The sequence below is a fragment of the Bombus vosnesenskii genome, unplaced genomic scaffold (genome assembly GCF_011952255.1).
Source record: "Bombus vosnesenskii isolate JDL3184/JDL3185 unplaced genomic scaffold, Bvos_JDL3184-5_v1.1 scf7180000013371, whole genome shotgun sequence".
Lineage (NCBI taxonomy): Eukaryota > Metazoa > Arthropoda > Insecta > Hymenoptera > Apidae > Bombus > Bombus vosnesenskii.
Genome location: NW_022883004.1, coordinates 203,843 through 225,654, shown reverse-complemented (window position 1 = coordinate 225,654; position 21,812 = coordinate 203,843). Strand labels below are relative to the sequence as shown.

General features: G+C 31.8%; 1 protein-coding gene across 3 annotated transcripts in view; it reads left to right on the top strand.

Annotated features, from left to right (window-relative positions):
• Positions 1 to 21,812, top strand: part of LOC117237447 (dynein beta chain, ciliary-like) — a 72,886-nt gene that overhangs the window by 50,165 nt on the left and 909 nt on the right. For all 3 annotated transcript variants that reach the window (XM_033501417.1, XM_033501418.1, XM_033501419.1), the window contains 9 exons: positions 1,377 to 1,533; positions 4,261 to 4,493; positions 6,482 to 6,771; positions 8,620 to 8,768; positions 12,965 to 13,210; positions 13,809 to 14,033; positions 15,534 to 15,735; positions 17,724 to 17,890; positions 20,221 to 20,633. In XM_033501417.1, the coding sequence (XP_033357308.1) occupies positions 1,377 to 1,533; positions 4,261 to 4,493; positions 6,482 to 6,771; positions 8,620 to 8,768; positions 12,965 to 13,210; positions 13,809 to 14,033; positions 15,534 to 15,735; positions 17,724 to 17,890; positions 20,221 to 20,633 (2,082 nt within the window). The remainder of the gene's footprint in view (positions 1 to 1,376; positions 1,534 to 4,260; positions 4,494 to 6,481; positions 6,772 to 8,619; positions 8,769 to 12,964; positions 13,211 to 13,808; positions 14,034 to 15,533; positions 15,736 to 17,723; positions 17,891 to 20,220; positions 20,634 to 21,812) is intronic.

Sequence of the window (21,812 nt, the reverse complement as noted above, 5' to 3'; positions counted from 1 at the left end):
ACAATAATCTTAAGAATATGCTCGCATGGATGCCTTTTCAACAAAAGATTATCAACTTCTGTAAAGAAATTAAGATATTAGACAGAATTTGATAAGCCAGCGAATATAAAAATAATCGCTAATGATCTTCACTGTCGATACAAGTTTAAATAAAATCAATAATATTAACAATAATAATAATATTTTATTTTACTAGGACTAAAATTGAATAATATACTTATTCTTAAATGTAATTTATTTTCTTCTCTATTCCCCACTTCATTCGTTTGAGAATATTAACATATCGGTATAATGTTAAGAAGAATGTTCCTTTAACAGCCTACTCTTCGTGTACTCTTCCCATTGGACGTTTCGAATGCAATTAAATATTATTGAGACATCCGAGTAATCTATAAAAGGGAGTTCTATGAATGCGAATCACATGTTGACCTTTAACTGCAAATAGAGCCGATTTCTCTGAAACCACAATCCTAACGTTCGCTGTTGGCACTAATCCTGTATATTTGTGCAACTGAATAGTAAACTGAGTATTTGGCTCGGAATCACTATTCCGGGAAACTATCAAAGTACCTATTGCGCGCGCAACCAATGTAAACATTTCAAGCGAAACTGATCATTTATCTATTACTGGAATAATACGTTGACTTGATATAATTTTAGGCTCGCCTATTGTCCTTTCATTTGATGCTTAATGTATTGCTCCATTAAACAACTTTTAACGTAATAACAACATTTACATGCACTGTTGAAAATTTTCTAATTCTTGTAGAGACTTAGTTATAGAATATATCAGAAACTTGTCATCGATATTCACTCTCTAAACGAACAACGTTGCCACATTGGAATTAGGTTGGGGTTAGGTTGCAGAAGCATATCTCACTTCCGCGCGTAATTATGAATTTTTATCTTTCTTATTCGTTCATTTTCATAGGATATGATAGGTAGACACTGTTTTTATTGCATCTATAATAATTAGTATCATGATATATAATGATGTATTGGGTTTCCCGGAAAGTTCGTTTCGATTTTTCGAAAGTTCTTCGCCGAAAAGCCTAAGAGATTATGGAATGATGGAATATTCAAGTTGCCTGAAAGATGGAGAAAGTTTGTGGAACAAATGACACCTATATAATTCAGTAAATGTAAATTGAATCGAAATGTGAATCGGAACGAACTTTCCGGGCTACCCAATATGATAATTCTATATTATACAGATTCTCTACGTACATTTATAGATCTATAGATCTATAAATCTGTAAATGTTCTATATATATAGAATTACTATACACACATAACCTTTTTTTTCGTTCGATATAAAATGTCAGAGAACAAAAAACTACTTTAACGATTGAAATTTCGCTTCTCGTTCATTTTAGATTGGAGAATTTAGCAGAATTTTTGAAAGCAGCAATGGAAAATTTCTCGCGTCCTATACACGAAGATGACTATGACGCACTTCTAGAAACTATATACTATTTAAAGGAAGTCAGGGATCGTCAATACGAGATCGAAGACATGTTTGATCCAATTAAGGTAATACTCGTAACAAAAATTTCCATAATAAATAATAAATATAGAGCATTAGAGCCTTAGCATTAATTAGAAGAATTAGAGCATTAGAATTATTCGAAGTAATCAAAGCACACGCTGTTGAAGTAATCAAATAATTTTGTTGAGATTACGGAAGCGTGTAGCGAACCGATAAACTAAGAAACCGTTTTGGGGAAAATCGCGAAAAGGAAACAAAAGTGTTTTCGTTCTTTTACTTTTTTATTTCCACTTACTTGTTTGTCTTATCGTCTCTTTAAATCTTTATTTAATTTTGAAAATGTGCACTTGCATGTGGAATTATTTTTAGACGATGACGAGTATACTTGACAAAAGCGGAGAAAGTGCACTGGCATGAAAATAAATTGAAATAAAGTGCAACTATGATAACGAAACTATCACATGACAATTACTAAAATTACACATTTTTCTAGTTCCGTTTCTTTGAGAAATCCATTGTTTGTTTATAGATTCGTTAATATTATTTAAATTAATTATAATTTATTATTCCATATTATTTAATATATTAATATTTGATATATTATTTAAATTAATTATAAATAATATATAATTTAATATATAAATTGAATTTGAAGTCAGGTTAATTCGTAAACAATACAGATGATCAATATTTGACATTAAAAATATCTTTATACCAAATAATCAAATATTTGGAAAAACCAGAAATGAAAGAATTTAATTTGATTTTAAGGAAGAGAATGGTATTCTTTAAAACAAAGAGCCACACCTAATGCCATCGCATAAATATTTATATTATTTTATTGAATTATGTATGATCCATCTTCTTCTATTACTACAAAATGCATCATACATAATTCAATAAAATAATATAATCCAAAAAATGTTGTGCACTCCATTATTTCCTTATAGAACGAAAACATCTTTTGGGACAACCTAATACAACGTTCCATATATCAGTCGATTCATTGAAAATCATTTCACATTAGCTGTATTCGTTGCCGCTAGGCCGCTGGATATAATAGTCTATCCTAACTTATATAACCTAACCTATAACCTACCGATTTTTCTTTTTTATTTATACTTATATATTTATATACTTATATACATATATACATATGTATATATGTATAGTATTTATATAATATATAAAAAATGATTACCTGATCGATGAGTAATCGTAACTTAAATGTAATTAAATTTTTTTGCAAATATTTTGGAAACTAAGTGGGGTGGAAAGTTACGTGAATGTACAGTAAGAAAATACCTAGAATGTTGATCTTGGCTACATATTATGTGTATATAGTCATTGAAATCGATGTCCTCTATTTTGCATATAATTACAACAATTAATATTAAATAACAAAAACCCCTAAAAAGTTCAACAACTGCTAATGTGCGAACATACAGTTTATCATCTTCCATAAATTGTGTGTTGATACCGAGAAACGATCTGCCCGTGTAAGTTGCTGCATCCACCTTCAAGCATATTAATTTGCCTTTTATTTTCTCTATAATTTTTCTCCTTACTTCAATTGCCTGCTCAATAAGAGCATCACGCACTTTATGTGAATTTATTTTTTCTTTTTGGAAATTTATTATCTGAATCATATTTCTAAACGCGTCGTTATCTATCGGGGAGAGTGGCCTATCATGTATTGTGATTAATCTGACGCATGCCTCCACTACATCTCGTTTTACTTTTTTGTAACCTGTCTTATCGACATCATCAAAATGACTTAACCTGCATCTTGTGTTGTGTCTTTCTTTTTGTAACATTACGGTTGTAAATTCATTTAAATGGTAAATTTCCAAATGTTTTTGTAGATTTGTCGAATAATCCTACAAATTTATATTTTTAAAATTAAGGTTAGAATTAATATTAATATTAATATTAATATTAATATTAATATTAATATTAATATTAATATTAATATTAATATTAAAATTAAAATTAAAATTAAAGTTATAGCAAAAGAATGTATAGTTAAGGTAAAAAAGAGATAGATCACACTGAGATCTCGAAAACGCCTCCATCTAGACAAATCTGGTGGTCATCATACGACGTTCTGCCTCAAACAGAATAAGTTTTATTTGAAACGCTTCTTCCAATAACGTATAGTTTAAGAGCAATTTGTTGCTCCTAATCGCCTAGGAGATCGATTGAGATAGGACACCCTGTATTTAAGATTGCTTATTCACGCTGTATACTAATTTTTCAAATCGGACATTTACAAATCGGAAATTTTTACTATGACAATCGCGATAGTAATATCTCATTACAATGCATAAACGAAATTTCAGAAAAAATGTATACAATGCACATAATATATTTACACATACACATCACAAATTATCACAATATTTTATCACAAATTATGTGGCAAATATTTTAACACTTTCGTCAGCTACTATATATACTGTATCAAGATACAATACATGAATGACAAACAATTAATTTTAGGCAATTAATTACGTAGTCTGAATGAATTGTATTGTAGTATCTGTGGTTTATATTATTATACTTTCGAAGATTACAGACAAAGATGAACTGATATATGATATCAATAATATTATTTAATAGGAATATCATTCCAAACATGCTGATGTATAATACTCTGTCGGTTTGCTCACGAAACACTCTGTGATTGGGGTTAGGTTGGGGTTAGCTCTGTGACTAAATACTGTCTCGTTGTATACATTCTGGAATTAAATTAATCAAATATTTTTCAGAAAACAATAGAATTGCTACAAGGCTACAACGTGTATTTAGATGAGAAAATTTTTAATTGGCTCGTAGAATTGCCCGTTAATTGGGAAACATTGAAAAAGATGGCTGCTCAAGTGAAACATATCGTCCAGCCTTTAATGACTCGTCAAATCGATCTTTTGAAAAAGAGGCTAAGCTATTATGACTTTAAACAACACCGTTTCCTGAACGAATTCCATGAACAAGATGTTTTCAAGTAAGCTAAAAATAGTATTGAAAGTATTTTTATAAAATAATTTTATAAAATTTTTCATTTTATCTAAAAGTTACTTCTAATTTATTTTTCGGATATTACTCCAAATGGCACCGATGGCCAAACAGGTCGAAATTTTGTGGGTATTATTTGCATGAAACAATAGACTTAAGCTGTAAAATCTTAGGTTTGGGAGATCATGCGTTCCGAAAATCCCTATACATACAGGATGCGGTCGAATAATATCTACACGTACATGTATTTATTTCTCAGCCATATATCACATTGTTATACTAATTGTCAAACATTGCGTTTAATAGTAGTGAAGATTTATCATATAAGGACCTGTATCTTCCAAACGCATGACCTCCCGAAACTAATTTTTTAAGTTTTAGATCTACCATTTGATGCTATGATATCCATCAAATTTTTCGTCTTTACCGACCATCGCTATCTTTAATGTACAGCCTATTTTTCATATTATTTTACAATTCTTTTTACATTTTCTACCATTGGCATTAAAATATTATTCTTAAAAATTTATTGAAATATTCCTTTAGACAGTTATTCAATTATTTTAATATACAGAGTATCCCATGCAATTAAAACAAACTCTATGTTCAAAACGCTCAGAGATAAACAAAAGTCCTATACGCTAAAATCAAATGATATCATGTGTTATCTTAAAAATAATGTTATATATTTTTACCTTTATATATTGATATGTGTGAAAAACGTAATTCTATCTTTTCTTTTAGATAGAACTTAATAGTTTTGACTATCATAGTCTTGTGACATTCTTATCTACTCGTCTGTAATTCTCGTGTAAGTAGAATGCGGACTTTTATGCATTTATGAGAAATTTGAAGATTTCTATAGAAGTGTCCTGAACGTATATATATATGCAATATGCAAAGATATATAAAATATCCCCAGTACAGCACTCGTTATAATATTTAATATGTGAAAAACTTTTCTACCTGGGTTCCACTTTTTTAATTATTTGCACAAAAAAACTGAATTTCTATAAATATCCGCAATTTACTCATGAATATACCTATTGAGATATATTACATGGCTACGAATTTGCTTATCTATGTGGCCATACTTGAATTAATTTTAAATTATTTCTAATTCTGGACACATGCATGACAGAGTGAGACACGACACTGAAACAGATATGTGGTTATGTATTTACCTACACATATTATATGTGTACCTGAACACTATCGTACAACTTGTTTACACTTAGTCACATGAGTCACCCTGTTTTCTATATATACAGGGTGGTTGGTGACTGGTGGTACAAGCGGAAAGGGGGTGATTCTACGCGAAAAAAGAAGTCGAAAACGTAGAATAAAAATTTTTCGTTTAAGACTTTGTTTTCGAGAAAATCGACTTTGAATTTTCGCTCGGTACGCGTGCGGTACGTTATAACAGATCTCACTGTAGATCGTTATCTCGATGGAAAAATTTAAAAAAAAATTAAAAAAAGAATTTATTCTATATTTTCGACTTCTTCTTTCCGCTTGTACCACCAGTTACCAACCACCCTGTATATTGGTATCAACCGCAATGCTATGAAGTTAAAGCTATTTCAGCAAAACCTACTACTAAAAGCTATGATTTCATTTAAAAAAGAGGATGAAACCCAGTGAATTTCAAATAACCTTCAAAGTAACGTGAAACAAAAAATTTGATTATTCCATCATATTTGCTATTTTAAGTAGTACAACTTTTGTCTTGAATACTTCATCATACTTTCAATAATAACAGAAGTGTTTAAATGTTTTATTTTGTTTTGTACTATATCTTTTAATTATCTACGTAAACGTAATAACCTCTATACGAAATAGAAAAACATGTCGATAATATAGGAATCTTGTTAATACCAAACGTAATGTGCTACACGTGATAAATTTATAAAAGTCTCGAATACTTTTCTAAATGTTATGATTTAGTGTGACACAGCTGAGTAATTGTATTTACAGCCCAGATTGTGAAAATCATTATGAAAAACTAAACGAAATACATGAAGAGGTGTTAAAATTCCTGAGCGAAGAAAAAGATCTACGTGATCAAATTGTCATTTTTGAACAGGAATTGCCTGAATTTAAAATGACGAAACAGATACAAAAGGAGATGCAGTTTTTGAAAACTTTGTGGGATTATGTGAATGTCATTACAACTTCTTTGAACGAGTGGAAGAAAACCACGTGGAAGAAACTAGATGTCGAATGGATGGATCAAGAATGCAAAAAAATTCTCAGAGAATTAAGACGTAAGGAGAAGCACTTTTCTTTTACTTACATCTTTCTCGATAATAAAAAATTATCAAATTTAATTTAAGCTTTAGGCTTTTTTATATGAATTTTTCTGACAGCAATATTTTTATTCGACATCAAAAATTTTTTTTATAATAATATATAGTGGCCAAAAAAACGTATTTGTACATTTGCATTTGTATATTAATTAATTAGATCCAACTATATCAAATTTTGTATTATTCAGTAGTAGCTTCATATTATTTCCAAAATTTGATACTATGCAAATAAAATTTAGCTCCTATCTATATATATTCTTATTTAGTCCGGAATTAGCCAAATTTAAATATACTCGTCAAATTTTCGAACTCGATTTTCGCGAAAACGCAGCGTCGTGTTAACAAATTTTATTCTATATATTTTCGCCTTACTTTTTCTCGTAGAATCACAGCGTACTTCATTGTACTCCCACGTATGGACCAACCTGTATAATATTCTCTTTATTCGTATAACATTAATTTGAAAATCAGCAATAGGAATTTACAGTGTATAGGGTATACATAAAAGTTCGGAGAAACTTTAAAAACATATAATACTCATTAAAATAAACAAAAAATGTTAATAAACACGAGTCCAAAAACTAGTAATTTCGGAATTATGAAATGTTTTTGTCAGTAAGGCATTACCTCTACATAGAGTTGCCATTTATAAAATCATTAATCTGGTATAAATACAATTAAAATTCTAAACTTTTCCCCCTGAACCCCGAACACTTCTAACTACTGGGTACGATATCCTAAGATAAATACAAAACGTTTGTGAATTCTAGATTGTAATCGGATAGCACTGCGGTTACATTTAAACTGCTTCTGATTCATCTCATGCGAACGTAACGCTTGAAAGTCCTAGAAAAACAAATGGCAATTGCTGTCTAGTATATTAATATAGATTTAACACACGGTCGTATATAGGGATCCCTAAACTTTTATAGTCAGAGTAGTCTCAGATTTGAGGACAAAAATATTTTTACATTGTTCACCACACGCAGAACACTCATGTCGAGTAGTCAAAACAGTTTAGTGAAATAATACGTGGTACAAGTAACCAAGTGAATCTTTTTATATTTTTTATAATATTTTATATTTTATAATACTTTATAAGTAGGTATACATTATTTATTCATAAACAATTCTTTTTATTGTTAAACTTCGTTTTAGAAGACGCAAAATTATGGTCTTGTGTTTTCTATTGTTTTGACTACTCTACAGCAACGTCGTTGGCAGATTGGAGAAACACAGGTCACGCTTGACCGTGACATCCCCCACCATGAGAGTTTCAGACTTGTAACGTGGTTTGACGCATGTCAAATCATCGGACGTAACGCACACATAGCACAATAACACGGATCATCGATGGAGATTGACGTTTGGACAGCAAGCGATCGGATGACAGAAAACACAGACGGAAATCCTAGTGGCATTCTTTACAGCATATGTCCCACGTTCATTTCAACATACACTTCAGCACGTTTAATTACGTCACAGAAGTACTCATACGTCGACCTCTTGCATTTTTCTTATCTCTTGATAACATTTTTCAATTCGTTGTTTAATTCATTTAAACGAAATAATTGATTTACTATACACTATACTCTTATACAGTAAACATCCCATAACTCTGGAATTAATGGTTTTTGGATCCATGTTTATTAAGACATTTTCTTTGTCTTGACAAGTACTACATGCTCCTAAAACTTTTCCTCAACTTCTTTGCATATCATGCATTTGACTTCTGTATTTGTAAATATAAAATAGAATGTTTTCCTACATTGTTCATTGCAAGATTTCGCAAATTTCATTTGACAGAACTGGACAAAGACGTGCGTCATTGGGAATTGTACACTAATATCGAAGCACAAGTAAGGAACATGATGGCATCATTGAGAGCGGTCTCAGAATTGCAGAATCCAGCAATTAGAGACAGGCATTGGAGAGAATTAATGGCTGAAACGAAGGTAATAATTCCGTGTTTACGTGTTATTACTTAGGTTAACTCAATTTCTATTCCTAAATTGCTGCAAGTTAATTGTCGTGTTAATTAACAAGTATTCTGCTTACACTTGAACGCATTGAATCCAAGCTAGATCTCTGGTTAATTAGGCCAAGTCTTGGTTAGGCCTTGATTTTAATTACAGACATTACAATACCATGAAAGCTGCGCAGTATTTAATATGAAACGAACCGAGAACTTGACAGATAATGATTAAATATCAACGACAAGGAGATAATCTAACCTATAAATATTAAATCTGCGTATCATAAATATAATGAAAATGTGAAAAATATAATAGTAGCAATATTGATAATTACAAATAGAAATAGCATTACATAATAATAATAATAGAAAATTAAATGAAAATAACAATATTGATAATGCAGTGACAATGTCTAATTAATATTATCTACATTAATTTTAATTTAAATGTTATATCATTCCTGTAAGCTATTTCTAAAGTGCAAGAATTCTCTTACCTCTTTAAATATCTAGAATCAAATATTATTGCATAATTGGCTCGGAGTCAAATTGGCTCGTAATAACGCCAAAAGTTACGTATTTCTTCTTAGAAGTTACGTCCGTGTATTTATCCTTTTTACATTCTGTTTTATTTATATCTACCAATATATTATCATATTTTATGAGTGATATATTTATGTAATAGTTATTGTTTTTTATATATACAGTATATACTGTTTGACTCAAGCCGCTCAAATATTTCGAGAAACATGAATAAAAATGTTACAGACAAAAGTTGCTTGCACGATATCGATGGGAATATACTATACTTTTGTGTATTTGATCTTGCGGTGATCTTTAGACCTTCCGTGAAAGTGACATTAGATTCTTCAATAGATACCTTCATTCTTTATTACATATTCTTGTAATCTGACATTCGGACGTTTTCAGAACATTATAAACTTGTGTCGTGTACACCATCTGTTATTAACAGATGAAATTTCAAATTCGATATATTGCCGGCATTAGCGGCACGTAAGGATATCTTTCATAATGCTGTTTTTTAATGTTTCCAAAACAGTCAGTCGGTTGTGAGCAGTTACCTTTAGGTTAGGTAATTCCTTGTAATTACATTGTCGAGTTTCAAAGTTGCAACATCGAAACAAAGTAAATTTTATCTAAAACACTTTTTTGACTAATATATAATTTAGGATTTACGTAGATCGATAAAAATGAGGTATAATCGAAAATCATGATAGAAGATGAAAGGGGTTGATTCCCTTGTACAAGTAAATCGAAAATTTTCATATTTACTTGGGAGGTAACGACAGTCGGTTGAATAGGTTTCTTCGTACTTAGGTACTTCGTTCGGTAGTACAAGCCGAATGGGGATAACTTTTCTGCAAAGTCGAAAATATAGAATAACAATTTTTGATATTAATCTGTTATAAAATTTCAGCATATCAAGAAACGTGACCTCTTAATTTTAAGACATGTGATAATTTATTTGTACGTGTATGGGAGAATGATATAATGTATGGTAATAGTCGTGTAATATCAACAGATTTTTTTTTCTCGATGTTTAAAGAAGATTATTAGAAATAGATTATTAAAGAAGTAAAAAAGATTGAAAAAAAAGGCCAACACCACACGGAGTTCCCAAGCGGTCACTTATCCAAGTACTATCCGTGCCCAGCGCTGCTTGACTTTCGTGATCGGACGAGAACGAGTGCTTTTTTTTAATGATGTTTATTTAGCCCAAGATACAGTTTTAAATACATATTGGTGTTCACAATAAATGGTGAATTTTTGTAATAATGTGTTAGGTAAAGGTACCGATACGCGGCGGTACGACGTAGCCATACTATATTATGTGTCGGCGCTTTACATTTTTTGTGTTTAATACAATTTTTGGGTTTAAGCCGCTGGGGAGCCGAGCTTTTATATGATTTTGTTTTTTTTTTTTTTATTTTTTCTGTCCTGAAAACTTGGTTGCAAAACAGGACGAGTTGTCGGACGACGGCAGCGCAGTGGTTAGCGCCTTAGAGTACAAACGTTTCGGATTCTGGGTTTCAAATCCCGGCGCCTCGTACTTTTCCGAAGTCCGATTTTTCTTCTACGACATCTAAATAAGAAGAAAATACCGCAGTACCCCGGCAAGCCAACATCTACAGCCAGCAGCTACAATTATCACGGATATATGAAAGAAAATGGAGAAAAAGAAAAAAAAGTGTGTTTCGTCCAGAGCCTGCTAGTGGACTCATCAGTAAGGTTACCTAGCAGGCTCATGCCTTAGACACAATGGAAGGAGGGAAGATGGAAGTTTTATGTACATGGCAGGAACATTATAAACGGGATTCTTCCCTCCCACGTCATCACCAGACAGCGGGACAACAGTGTCCAAGGCCGGTCGGATCTCCTACTCCCTCTTCTACGACGTATCCCAATGGAGCTGCTCTCCTGTTAACCTAATTAGGCCAGAAAGGTGCGAGGACACCCCGTGTGCGGGCTTAAGACACACGTTGTACCGCGCCGTTTACCTTTATTTAACCTAATTTTGATTCTGCTCTTAGGCCAAAGAGCGGCTCCCATGGGCATTCTTGAATTAATCATCCGTCGCGAAAATCATCCTCTTTCCTTTCTGTCACTCCATCTTGCCCATATGTGGTTTCACAGTTGTTGAATACTATATAAACAAACAGCTCGTGAAAGCAGACAGGGGAGATGAATGATGTAGGATGGACAAATAAAGGAAATGGAGAAAAAGAGAGAAGTAGTGTTTCGTCCGTGATCTGCTAGTAAAAGGGACTCTTCAGTAAGGCACGACTAACAGACCTGTACCTTAGACACTACTGGGATAGGAAAACTTGTGTTGGAAGTTATATTTATAAAAACAAACAGTGTTAATGTGACCACTAGTGAGAAAGCATTAACATCGCTAGGTCCTATGTTGATATCGATGGCCCCCTGGTAACAAATGTAAGGCGTATTCTACAAACGTAATTTAAATTTAAACCATTATCATGAGTTACGAATAGATTGTACATTTATAGTAAATTCAAAAGTGTAGAAATACACAGATTGCATAGAATAATGTGCAAAGATATCGAAAATATTGAAAGTAAAGTTTCTGCTATATTGTTAAGGATTAACATAATAAATGAGTTATGATACTTAATTGTATTGAATGAAAGAAATTTCTATTTAAGTTCAATTTCCATAATTGTATTTCTGTAATAGTGTTAAATATAGCTACGAATTTATATAAACATCCACGGTCTAATCATAATACGGAATCTAATATAAACGAGAACAAGTGTATTCAACGCGGTTTGAGCTTTGGCCGAAGTAACTTTTTCTATTACTGAATATTCATTTACAAAAAGTATATAAAAATATAATATTATCTATGTCATATAAATATAATATAAATTTACGTGAAGAGCAATGGTATTTGCGCACGTGCATCCAGATGTGTAAAATATTACGTAGCTTTTTAAAAGTATGAGTTATAGGGTCTCATCATGTAGGTACGCGTGTACTTGAAAAATAACGGGAGTCAGGGAAATTTTATAATTGATTTCCTCGAAAACGGAGCCTTGTATCGAAAATTGCTATTCTACATTTTCGACTTGCTTTTGCATGGAGAATCAGCCCCTTCCTGCTTGTACCACAATTTTCGGTACATTCTGTATACCGGCTGAGGCCCGACAGATGATATTGTACAACCGGATAGCGAGCGATCCTACATTAAGTATATAATAAAATTTTTTCATATGATGCTTCATTTCTGAGAAAATCGAGTTTGAAAATTTGACAAGAATATTTAAACTTGGCTAATTTCGAACTGAACAAGAATAAATAATCGATAGGATTCTAAACTACATGTAAAAATAAGTCAAAGGCGTAGAATAAAATTTTATCGCAAGATGTTTTATTTTATCCAAATGAATTTGGAAATGTATCATGAAACATGTTCAAATTTTATTTTCTTGAAAATAAGGCCTTAAATGGAAAATTGTTGTAAACACAAAATTTAAGAACCTGTATGATCACTGTTTACATTACTGTATGTAATACGAAATACATAATATAATATAATATATTTATAATAAATATAACATAATAATATAATAAATATGATATATTTTAGTATTAGAGGTAATTCTTTTGTCATAGAATTTAATTATTGCGTAGGTGGTATTTATCATGACCGATAATACAACATTGGAAGACTTGCTAAAGTTACAATTGCACAAATATGAAGAAGAAGTTAAAAATATTGTCGCTAAATCAGTGAAGGAAATGGCAATGGAGAAGGTGCTAAAAGAACTTAAGGACACTTGGAGTACGCTCGAATTTGGGAAAGAGATACACGAGCGTACGAAATTAAATATTCTTAAAATCGACGAGGAAACTATTGAAATCCTTGAGGACAATCAGGTACCGTTTCAAGATATTTCTTCGTCAAAGAAATAAAATAATAAAATACACGTGGAATGCTTCAAACAATACGTTATAAACAATACAAAAATCTATGAATTTTTTTCAATTTTTTTTACTTGTTACCTTGTAAAATTTCTTTAGTAACAATGTTCTTGTTACTGTCGTTATTATTATATTCAATTTATTAATACTTTTTGCGTTAATAATAAGTGTCTACAGTATGCTGTAACTTGTCTCAGCACCATATAGAGAGATCAAATTCCATTATACATATAAATTTTAATTTTGTAAAAATTTTTTATAAAAATTGAAATTTATCTAATGTTTGTAAGTATCTAATTTATAAATTATATGTACTGATTTACTTTTTATTACATTGATCTCCACAGTATGATTTAGCTACTTGTATATTAATGACATTTAATTTTGTTTTACTTTAATATGCTCAGAAATTCCTCTTCGCCTTTTTTTTTAATTTTATTATTTTTAGTTCCCTATTTAATTCGCTTATTTTCCAATAATTTAATATTTGCTTATGTTGACTTATTTAACTTATGACAATGTGCTATATCGCTTTCTTATTGCTTTATAATAGGTGCAACTGCAAAACATGTTAGGTTCGAAATTCGTTGGATATTTTCTCGGTGAAATTCTTGACTGGCAGAAAAAACTAAGTACTGCGGATGCAGTGATTAATGCATGGTTCGAAGTTCAACGAGCTTGGGGTTATCTCGAAAGCATCTTCATTGGCTCTGAAGACATTAGGAGCCAACTTCCAGAAGAAACCAAGCGGTTTGAAAAAATTGACAGGGAGTTCAAAGTATGTACTTCTATTAACTGTTTATTAACATCTTCCGTAATTTTCTTTGATAATTTCATTCATAATACAAAAAATCTTCCTTTTAAAAAAAATATACTTAGGTATCTTTTATAAACGTTTTCACACAATAAATACATTTCTTCGCATTTTTTTAAGCATGTTCCTTAACTATACGCAAAAGGACACGGATCTCAATGACCTTGAAATATGTTGTCAAGGTATTGGCAGAAAGCTTCGATAAATTTAATTTCATAACATTTTTATATGGTACAACCTAAGCTAACTCATACCTGAACCTAACCTAACTATGAGAGATAGCCATGATATTATGGAAATAAAAAAGAAAAATGAATGGGTTACGAATTGGGTTTAAAATTTATGTTGAATGTTTGATGAGGATCTGTTTGAAGTTGAAAAATTAAAGAAAGGTCAAATGGATTAATAAATGAATTGAATGCAACAGAAGAACAAACAATTTTATAGAAACGATACATTCACGAAAGCGATGTTGAATCAGAAACAACCATGAGCATTATGTTATAGAGCAATGAAAAAATAAACGTTAATAATTCTGCGCGATAAATTTTATTTTTAAAGATTTATTGAATTTTATTTGAAATTAAATTTTATATTTAAAGATTCGACACAGCTTTTTTGTATGTATAATATTATTATGTATATATATATATAATGTTACTCTCTAATATTATTAATAATATTAATATAATTAATATTGTACTATACATAAGTAATAAGCTTTCAATCAAACGCAATAATACCAAGCTAACTAAAAATAGTAATTATATAGAAAAGAGTTCACCGATTTTGATGATCTTGAAATATGTTGTCAAGACCAACATTCTGAACAACTTTCTTTTTATACATGTAACCGCCGCTCGGTTTCAGTTTCCGAGATATTCGCAAAATACTTGAATACAATTTATGTTACGATTACGTTTCACTCTGACGAAGGCGGACGTATTTTTATATAGTCCAAGCTAGACTTAACTCATTCATGAAAGATGTAACCATTTTTAAAAATGTGTGGGTTATAGGTTAGGCCAGAGTATCATCCGGCCGGCGATGCTGGTTTGAAATAATTTTAATTAATAATCAGAGTCATTAGATAAGTATACATGTATGACCATATAACAAAAGAAAAAACAACAGTTATCAGTTCAGTGCTCACGTTTTTGATTAATTTTTTAATGCACTCTTCCTGAAGATGAAAGTTTCTAATACAATTTTCAATGTTTTCTACATTTCGAATTTCCTTCATTTCAATTGTACTGCAAAACACAGTCCATTTTTTCCACAAATATAAATTACCTAATTACATTACAATTAAATTATAATACATGTATAGAATATCTAAGTATGCCACACTTTTATTAAATTAAGCATTTGTTTAAAGAAATTAATATGTTAAGTAATATTTTTTCAAACATGTCTGAGAACATTATATCGAAAAATATAGCGATACGTGTAATAATTTTTAAGGAACTGCTGAAGGAAATGTTGAGCAATTTGAATATCGTAAAAGCAACCAACCGGCCTAAACTTTTAGAGAAACTAGAAGAGCTGCAAGTGCAACTAAATTTCTGCGAGAAAGCGTTAGCCGATTACTTGGAAACAAAGAGATTAATTTACCCAAGGTTTTATTTCATCTCCGCAGCAGATTTACTTGATATTTTAAGCAATGGTTAGAAAACATTGATAGCTATAAATAATTCTTATTGTCTTTTCCTGCGAAAAAGAACGATCAAAAAGTGATACATTTTTGCTACCAAAATGATAGCTTATGATGAGATATCAGTCACATCAAATTTTCAAGTTCAGTCGGCAATTAATTTCCGAGGCATTAGGCGTCCAACATGCTCGTACCCATCAATGTGTGCTTCGGTATGTGGTCCTTTATCTCGGGCCAGATAATTCAAAAAATCAGTCTCATGCGTTTTGCTGACTGCTGATAGTGAACTTGAACTTAGATTCTCAAAACTGACAGTGACAATCTAAATAGTATGTATCAATTCGTTTGTTTAAATAGATACATTTTTCTTATTATGTAAAGTAACTGTTCAATCGCTATTTGAATTTAGATTTTCAAAATTAACAATCTAAAATCAATATTTATCAATTTTAGATTCAATTATCAAATTTAGATGGATACATCATTTCTATATGTGTAATAACTGCTGAATTACTATTTGAATTTTGTTCTTTATTTTTTTTTTTTTTTTTTTTTTTTTTGATCCCAGGATGGTGGACACCGCAAAATATTTTTGGAATTTGAGAAAAGAAGTAGAGGAAGATGATAACAAGAGCACCTGGGCAAGAGCAACTAGGACGGATGCGTCGACTGAGAAGAAGTGGCAAACTGTTGGCTGTTGCATCTACGTTATGACACTTGTATGGTTTCTTGGATATAGCCAAAATCATGGGATACATGTACCTACATAATATATGTGACGTATCCATCATCATGATTTGCAGTAAATAGGACAAAAAAATACAAGACATAGATGCTACTTTAAATATATCGTACACAGGATTGAATCAGACATTTTGAATTTTGAGGATCCAAACTCAAATTGTCAGCAGTTAGCAATATTTCCGAGAACAACTGTATGAATTATTCGATCAAAGTTCGCACACCAAAGCATGCAAACTGACGCTTTGATGAGTATAAGATCGTAAGCTGTCATTTGGTACGAAATTCAGTTGCAAAATCGAGGGAGCAAAAATGAGCGATTTATTTGCCGTTACATATATTTAATATGTTAGCTTGAACCGTATAATATGTTCTGTGTAACTCGGGGCGCTTAATTGCCTGAAAAGATACGATTGTTAGGGAAAAAATGTTTGAGGCAAAAGTTGTTTGGTATAGAAGAACACGTACTGTACTTTTATCTGTTTGATGTTGCGATTACGTTGAAACGTCCTGTAGGGATGACATTAAAATTTTCAAATGAATTGCTTCATCTTTGATTAGATATTCTTGTATTTGACATTCAGACGTTTCCAAATTGTCAAAAAAAAGAAAAAGGCTGACTAACTATTCTAAAAACATTAGAAAACTGCAAAATTGTGTTTTGACAATGCCATATCAGTGGTAGAACTATGGTAGAATTATATATATTATATTATAATTATAAATTACACAATTATAAATAGAATTATAATTACAAAAAGATGTATATTATAATTATGGTAGAATTATGGAAAACATCTTTATTTATCCCCATGATACACATTGGGTAACGCTAATGCCGGCGGCACATCAAATTTTAAAAGACGTATCTCGATAGCGGATTTTGCAAAGAACACGAGTTTGAAGTGTTTCGAAAATGTCTGAATGTCAACTACAAAAATATGTATTAAAAAATAGCGACATCTATTTAAGAACTGTAATGTCAGCTTTACAGCATGTTTCAAAGCCATTGCAAGGTCAAATAGATGGAAGCACAGTACGTTCCCGTCAATACGATACAGCTTTCGTCTGAAGCATGTCTTTGTATCATTCGTATCTTTCCAGGTATTTTGGCAGTTCTAGTTAAACAAAACGTACTGCAGGACAACGTTAGTAGCATAATTATATTTATTTAATTTAAGTAAAATACTTTTGTAAACAATTATTTTCTGAACTTAATGCTGAATTTGAAATTTGTTGAATACATTACTTCTCCTTAGGAAACAACCCTGAATTGGTCTGCAGACATTTGTCAAAGCTGTACGATTCTATTGCAAAATTGCATTGGAAAATGGACGGTGGGAAAGCAACGAAGCAGGCGAGAGTTATGATTGCCAAAGACGGTGAGGAAATGGCTATTCATGGGACTTGCGATTGCAGTGGAAAGGTACTTTCTCGTAATAAATATAAAGATAGGTTTTGAACCCTCCGTTTGTAATCTGATTTTTACCAACGTCGTCTGCATACTGGATCATTTAAGATCACGCAGCTTTTTTAGGATATTTTTAGGTTTTAAAAAACCCCCAAAATTTTGGCATAAAATTGCTGTTTAGAGAACCTACCTCCTTCAATTTCATGTATGTTATCAAGATTCTATCCTGTTCAAAAGGTTTTTATTTATTAAAGCTAGAACCACCACATCAGTCAAAATGACTGGTTTTACAATTCTAAAATAAAATTCCTACTCATGTTACATTTATTTTCCGCAATGATATAATGACTTTTGCAACTATAACTAAAAAAACATAATGAATTTTATTTTATTTTTTTTAGTTATTCAAAATCAAAATAATTCTTTTTTTCTTGGCTATTTATACAAATACCAGTCAAAATGACTGCCAATTGTAAATATGTAAAAGGATCCTACAATCTGTTTACCGAATTAACTAGCTTCCTCGTTTTGTACTACTTCCAACACGTTTTTTGCCATTTTTACTGCGTATCATTCCATATGATGGTGTCAATTATCAAAAAAATTCCGGGTCGATCGGTGATGTTAAGAAGTTACGAAGTACATAAATAATAATAATAATATTAAATAACCAAAGAAACTTAATAAGTTAAGAAGTGTTACACAAAGTAAATGTTGGATCTGTAATTGCTTTATTCCATACGAACCGTGGTTAAACTAGGATTAGCGAATTGAACGAAACTCAAACCTAAAATCAGGCGTTAGGCGAATATAAATGTTTACGTTAATATGAAAGATCCAATTGAGGAATTTATTACTATCTCTTACTCTATTACTATCTCTTACGTTGCTTATCTCAATTTCATCGGCCGTAAAACGTCGATGTAATCCGCAGATGCAGAAACAACAGACAGTAAAACAGTGCACAATATGTATGTTACCGACAAAGTCGGCATACTGGAAGAGATTAGGATTTACCCGGAAAACCTAACACTCGTCGTAACATACAAACCATTAGGTTAGGATATTATACATCACGAAAATCACTAGAGTTGGAATAGAACGATCGTTTGTAACTACCGGCACTGCCTTCGTCGTTTAATCGTGCGCGATAGCCAAATATAAATACGCTTTTCGCTACTTCGAACTTGTTACCGATAAGGATCAAGACCGACGGAAGGGTTGAGAAATTGAATGGGCAAAGTGACAAGTGCAGATCGTTACCATTCCAAGTGTTCCGTAACGATTGCTCTGTTCAAAACGTGGAACAAGGAAGCAATCCACAGGTCGAGTCTATGTTTTATGCATCGTCTCGTATGTTTCTCATTATTCATCGCACTTCTTTTTCATTGAGTTCCTTAGTAAAAAGATGTCAACAAGACACAAACTTGGTTTCAACGACCAGCACAATCAAAAGATCGAACGTACCGAGCAATCAAATGTGTGTGTATATATACACGTATAGCAATATCATGTGCTGACTCTTTAACTCTCCACTGGCAATATGTTTTTTCATTAACGCGATTGACAATGTGTCCACTTCGTGGCTTAACTTCTTATCGTTTTGGATTTGAAAGAAATAAAGAAAGAAAGAATGGAGTGGAAAGATTTTGAAATACTACTTATAATCCCTAATTTACGATACAAGTGATACTGTAGCCAAATGCTTAAATCTTTTTGCAATTAAAAAAAAACGTAAAAAAAATTAAGAAAGATATAAAATGGACATAAATAAAAGATATGTATATACAAAAATTCACTGACTTATGGATCGCAGTACTCATTTTACTCTCGTGGTATTCAAAATTGAATTGTACGAAATAAATAGTATTTAGCCAATCAAGGTTAATGCACTTGTAATAGTTGTAAGATTTTTCAGATGCGAGAATCACTGGGTCTGCCATTTTCGTTTTGGACAAATTAAGTTATTCTGTTAATAATTTTTTAACAAACAACGAGTGGTGACTATAACCTTTAGAAGGTCACTCAGAAGGGTGACCTCGATAACATGTATGAAGTTATTGGAAGTGGGTCCTCTAAACAGCAGCCTTTTTACCAAGCAAAGTAAAATTAAAAAAAAATATGGAAGAAATTAATAATTACTTAAAATTACCGGTCAAAATCGACACAGTATGCAGAGATGGATGGACCAAGTTGGATTTGTGTATCCATAGTAGAAAACTAAAATTCCTAGTAGTTTGAAGTGTCAATAACATTGATGCAAATATTCTTATCATTTATATTTTCATAGATATTTGTATATTTTTTTTAATAGAACATATTTCATTTCCCTATTATTTTTTTAGGTGGAAGTTTGGTTGAACAACGTAACAGATGCGATGAAGAGATCGGTAAGGCATCATATATCTCAGGCAGTAGCTACATACGACGAGAAGCCACGTGAGCAATGGATTTTCGATCATCGAGCTCAACCCGCGCTATGCGGAACTCAAATCTGGTGGACTACGGAAGTAAACATGGCCTTTATGAGACTAGAGGAAGGTTTCGAGAATGCGTTTAAAGATTATCAACGAAAGCAAATTAATCAGTTAAACGCGTTGATAGTACTTCTCTGTGGAGATTTGAGTGAAAGCGATAGAAGGAAGATCATGACAATCTGTACAATCGACGTGCATGCAAGGGACGTTGTAGCGAAAATGATCGCGATGAAGGCAGATCACTATTCTAGTTTTCAGTGGCAATCGCAACTCAGGCACAGGTAAACTCGACGACGATTGATTTGATCGTACAGTGGAGCCTCTAGCATCCGAAAGTTCCACTATCCAAACCTTCTATTATTCGGACACTATATTTTCCTGCCTGTGTCCTCTACTATCACACAAACAAACAAATTGACTTGAAGTGTATCTGTAGTTACGTCCTTCCTTAATCTCATTTTATTCGTACATTGCCGCGGTATTAAGTTGACATTATACGTGTCAATATAATTTATGTGTCATGACATTGTACTACTAAATTGTAACATTAACGCTAATGTAAAAACTGCAAAAATTGCAAGATTGTATTGCACCGTGGGAGATCTACGATGAATGGAATTAACAAACAAGAACATGCAATTGAGATTTGTTCAGGTTTCTTTGCACTAAACTCCAATGGAGCCACAAAATAAAGATGTGGATATTGCTGTACATCAGTGACCTCTACGAATCAGAAAAATAGCAATACCAACATGAGTAGCTGAAGCTATGCGGGAAACCTTTGAAATTTAATCAACAATTAAACGGAGATCCAAATTTCTGGGCCCAAAAAGAAAGTAGTGATTCGTTAGCAAAATGAAAATTACAAAATAAAAATTACATTCCCAAGGAATAGAAACTTCCTCTAGACCCTCTGGCCAGGGAGTGGGGAAAGCAGTGATGCCTTTTTGCTAAGCAGACTGTGAGGGACTTACCCCAGAACTTTGAGGGACTATAGTTTTTCTATAAAAAGATTTAACTGATTCTTTGCAAAATATGTACAATGTGTACCATGCTGAAATTACAATGAATTATCATTGTATTATATTATTGAAAATAGTACAATGAAGCAGGCTTGTTTTGAGAAGCATTGACAAGAAAACCTTAGTTTCTTGTCGACAAGAATCGGCTCCTGGTTGTAAAATTAGCAGAAATGCCATCACAGCGTTATTTTGCTCAAATGTAACTGGATGCCATCGGTTCTCCTTGTTAGCTCAGTGTTAAGGTAGAGAAAAGTAAATCTCATATAAACGAGAAACTTATGGGGTCCATAAATAATTTTGAAATAATTTATTTGTAGTACATCTTACTCTTCGTAATTGTCATTGCATTATTTTTTTTGCAACATACTGCAATACTCGTAAACACGTCCATTTGAGAAACAATGTTTTCCATCGCGTAATAGCCCCCTCAGAATCAAA